The 3,223-nt window shown below is 35.7% G+C and overlaps 1 protein-coding gene across 2 annotated transcripts in view; it reads left to right on the top strand.

Moving 5' to 3' along the window:
- The window catches only part of LOC103132334 (anoctamin-1-like), a 37,103-nt gene extending 34,188 nt beyond the window's left edge, over positions 1 to 2,915 (top strand). For both annotated transcript variants that reach the window (XM_016667328.1, XM_007544120.2), the window contains 2 exons: positions 1,334 to 1,439; positions 2,279 to 2,915. In XM_016667328.1, the coding sequence (XP_016522814.1) occupies positions 1,334 to 1,439; positions 2,279 to 2,536 (364 nt within the window). In that variant the 3' untranslated portion in view covers positions 2,537 to 2,915. The remainder of the gene's footprint in view (positions 1 to 1,333; positions 1,440 to 2,278) is intronic.
- Positions 2,916 to 3,223: the final 308 nt, after the last annotated feature.

Raw genomic sequence — 3,223 nt, 5'->3', positions numbered from 1 at the left:
AGCATTGGTACTGGCTTTGGGGTGGATGTGCAGATTAATCCTCTGATCTTTTGAATTTTCTCTGAAAAGAAACTGGAGAACTTGTTGCAGGCGGCATTAGATTGAAATTCAGGTGGTAACGTCATAGGAGGGTCTGTGAGCCTGTCAACAGTAGCAAATAAAGCTCGAGCATTGTTAATGTTTTTGTTTATGACATCCGCAAAGAAAGCCTCTCTTGCATGTTTTAGTGTTGTGTGATAGTTACGTTGTCTTTCTTTATAGATGTCATAATAAACATGCAGTTGAGCTTTACGCCATTTCCGTTCGGCCCTACGGTAGAGTTGTCTTGCAGATTGAACTGTTTGTGCATTTCTCCATGGAGATTTCTTCCTACCAGTCACAACCTTCACTTTAATGGGGCAATATAATCAATGATATCTGAAAGTTTGCACTGGAAATCATCTACCAACTTATCTACATCATTATAGCTTAAGGGCAAGGAAGAAATGTGGATGTTACAACATGTACTTACTCTACCAGTCATCAGAACCTGTTATTCATGTGAAAAGTTCTGATGTCCTTTGCAAAGCTGTTGAAACACTGATTGTATTCGTCTATGGATTTCAGGCTGCTTAGCTCTTCCATGGTGTACGCACTCTATCTATATCGTAGAATGAGATCAGAGGCAGCTTGTCCATATCGTACATGTTTTTCCCTTTCTATCTTATATGGGTCGATCCTGACAGCAGCCATTCTGTTCATGTATCTTTCTCATGAGCCAAATCTGGGAGGGTGTGGATGCTGCTGCACAGAAAGTTCATCAACACATCAGGAAACTAACAACCTCCATTAATGGGAGGCAGATCACTGTTATTGAAAAAAAAGGAGGTTATTTTAGTTAGTCTTTTTTCACTTCAGAAATGTTCACTGGTAAAATAAAAATGTGAGATGGGAAAATGTGTTTGTCATGTAGTTGTATAATCATTCTGCACAATATTATTTTTCCAATAAGTTTGCACATATAGATATTTTCACAAAAACAGAAAACCTCACTTTTAGTTTATTATTAAAGGTTCATGTATGAGGTTTGTATGAGGTTTATTGACATTTTTGGATTAACCAAACACTGTAATTGGTGATTAATAAAAATAGTAATGGTGAAGACCTGATTCCACCTCTCAGTTCAAGGCAGACTCCAGTCCAGCCTTGATCTGAGTTTTCAACAGTGACTTTCTCATCACTGCTCTCCCATAAAGCTTTGACAGGTGAAGAAACTGAGGAACAGTTGTTGTCTTTTTTAAACAACAGTAAGTTGCACTGATTATACCTTACTGCTACTATTCGTGTCTCCCAGGTACAAGGATTACAGAGAGCCTCCCTGGTCTCTAACACCATATGAGATCTCTAAAGAATTCTGGGCGGTGCTGGCTGTACGACTTGCATTTGTCATTGTTTTTCAGGTAACAAGAGAAAGCAGGAATTTTTTTCTTTGCTAATAAATATTTTTCAGAACAATGCTAATGATATCTCATTTATTTTTAACATTTGTTATTTGCAAAGACCTAAGGAAATAGATCATAACATATAAAATCTAAAAGAAAATAATGTCAGCAGTAGAAATATTGGATGGATATAAAATGTGCACATAAACCCACAGATTCCACACTGTTATTATTGTTTATGTCCTAACATCCAACCCCCGCCCCCAACTGAAAGGCTGTGACTTTGTAGTGCTGTGAAAAATGTACACATTTCTTCTGTTTTTGCTTTTTTGTCACATTAAATGTTTCAGACCACAAATTCTAACATCTGAACATGATTTTAAAAAAGCTGTGTTTAGGTCCTGTTTTTATTTACTTCACCCAGCTCATTGCTTCTATAGGACCTGGAGCACTTAATGAATTCATGACTTCTACTTTTGCTTAGATGATTAGTTAAACATGTTGGTCTAAATATAATTTTCCTATTAACTAAAATATCACGTTTTAGCTATACTACTTTATTTAGTACTGCTTGCTTAAAATAATTGAAGCTGTCTTATTCTCTAATCTCAAGCTTACTTTGCTTATTTTTCTTGAGGCAATGAGTTTGTATATTTTTTAAGTAAAGTGAACTAATTAGATTTTACAGTGTAGTTTAGGTTTAGTGGAACGTTACATTTTCTGATTATGACCAGGTTGGTTTGACTGAGTATTTTACACAGAATGCAAAAAAACTGCTTTTCTGTTTACACAGGCTATCTTTGTTCTTATACCTTGCTTGATGATTTTCATTAATTATTTTTATTATTCTTTGCCAGAATGTTGTGATGCTGATGAATGACATTGTTGACTGGCTAATCCCAGACATCCCCAAAGATATCAGCCAACAGATCCACAAGGAGAAAATTCTGCTGGTTGAACTCTTCATGAGACAAGAACAAGGAATGATCAATATACTTGAGAAAGGGGGGTCATCAAGCATCAAGGAAACCTACAGAAGAAGCAACAACAACAACAACAGCACAACGGCTCATCTGTTCTCTAAAGAGCAATCCAATGGCACCAAACAATTCTGAGTGTAGCAAGGATGTCTTCATTAATCAGTCTTAGCAAGTTAAAGCTTGCAGATAGTATATTTTTTCATTATTCACTCAGGTCGTCCTGAAGTCACTGTTTCTGTTGATGTCTAAAACATTCCAACACCTTAAAGAGCAGCTGGTCTATCAGGTGTGAGAAAAGCAAGCTGTTCTCCATGTTCTGCATTTAAGAAAGTTTTATGATAGAAAATGTCAGTCCAAAACTTTTTCCTTAGCTTTTTTCGCTCATTATATTTGTATTCAACTGTGCATGCATAATAACATAAGAACATTTGCATATAAATCTATTAATGCTCATGAAGATGTCACAATTCGTATAAAATTTACAAATATGATAATAAAATAAGAACATGTTTAATCTTGTGTATGGATTTGCCTTTGTAGTTGGTACTAAAACTTTTTACAATGTAATTCATTTTAATTTTATAGATCTTCTAGCCACTTTATCACTTAAAATACTTTCAAATAACAGTGAATCAAATGGCAGCAACCCAGTGCATTTACTAATCCAGACAGGTGGAGATGATATGATGAGCTCAGCACAAAAACAAAGAAACTGTGGCTGACTATTGCATGGCTGATGCCAGACATTCTGGTCTGAGTTTTCAGAAACTATATTGATCTATTGAGATTGTCACTCGACCATATCTCACTCAGTTTGCTGTA

Source organism: Poecilia formosa, unplaced genomic scaffold (assembly GCF_000485575.1).
Source record: "Poecilia formosa unplaced genomic scaffold, Poecilia_formosa-5.1.2 Scaffold1001, whole genome shotgun sequence".
Taxonomy (NCBI): domain Eukaryota; kingdom Metazoa; phylum Chordata; class Actinopteri; order Cyprinodontiformes; family Poeciliidae; genus Poecilia; species Poecilia formosa.
Note: the sequence above shows the minus strand (reverse complement) of the source record. Positions and strands in the feature narration are given on the sequence as shown.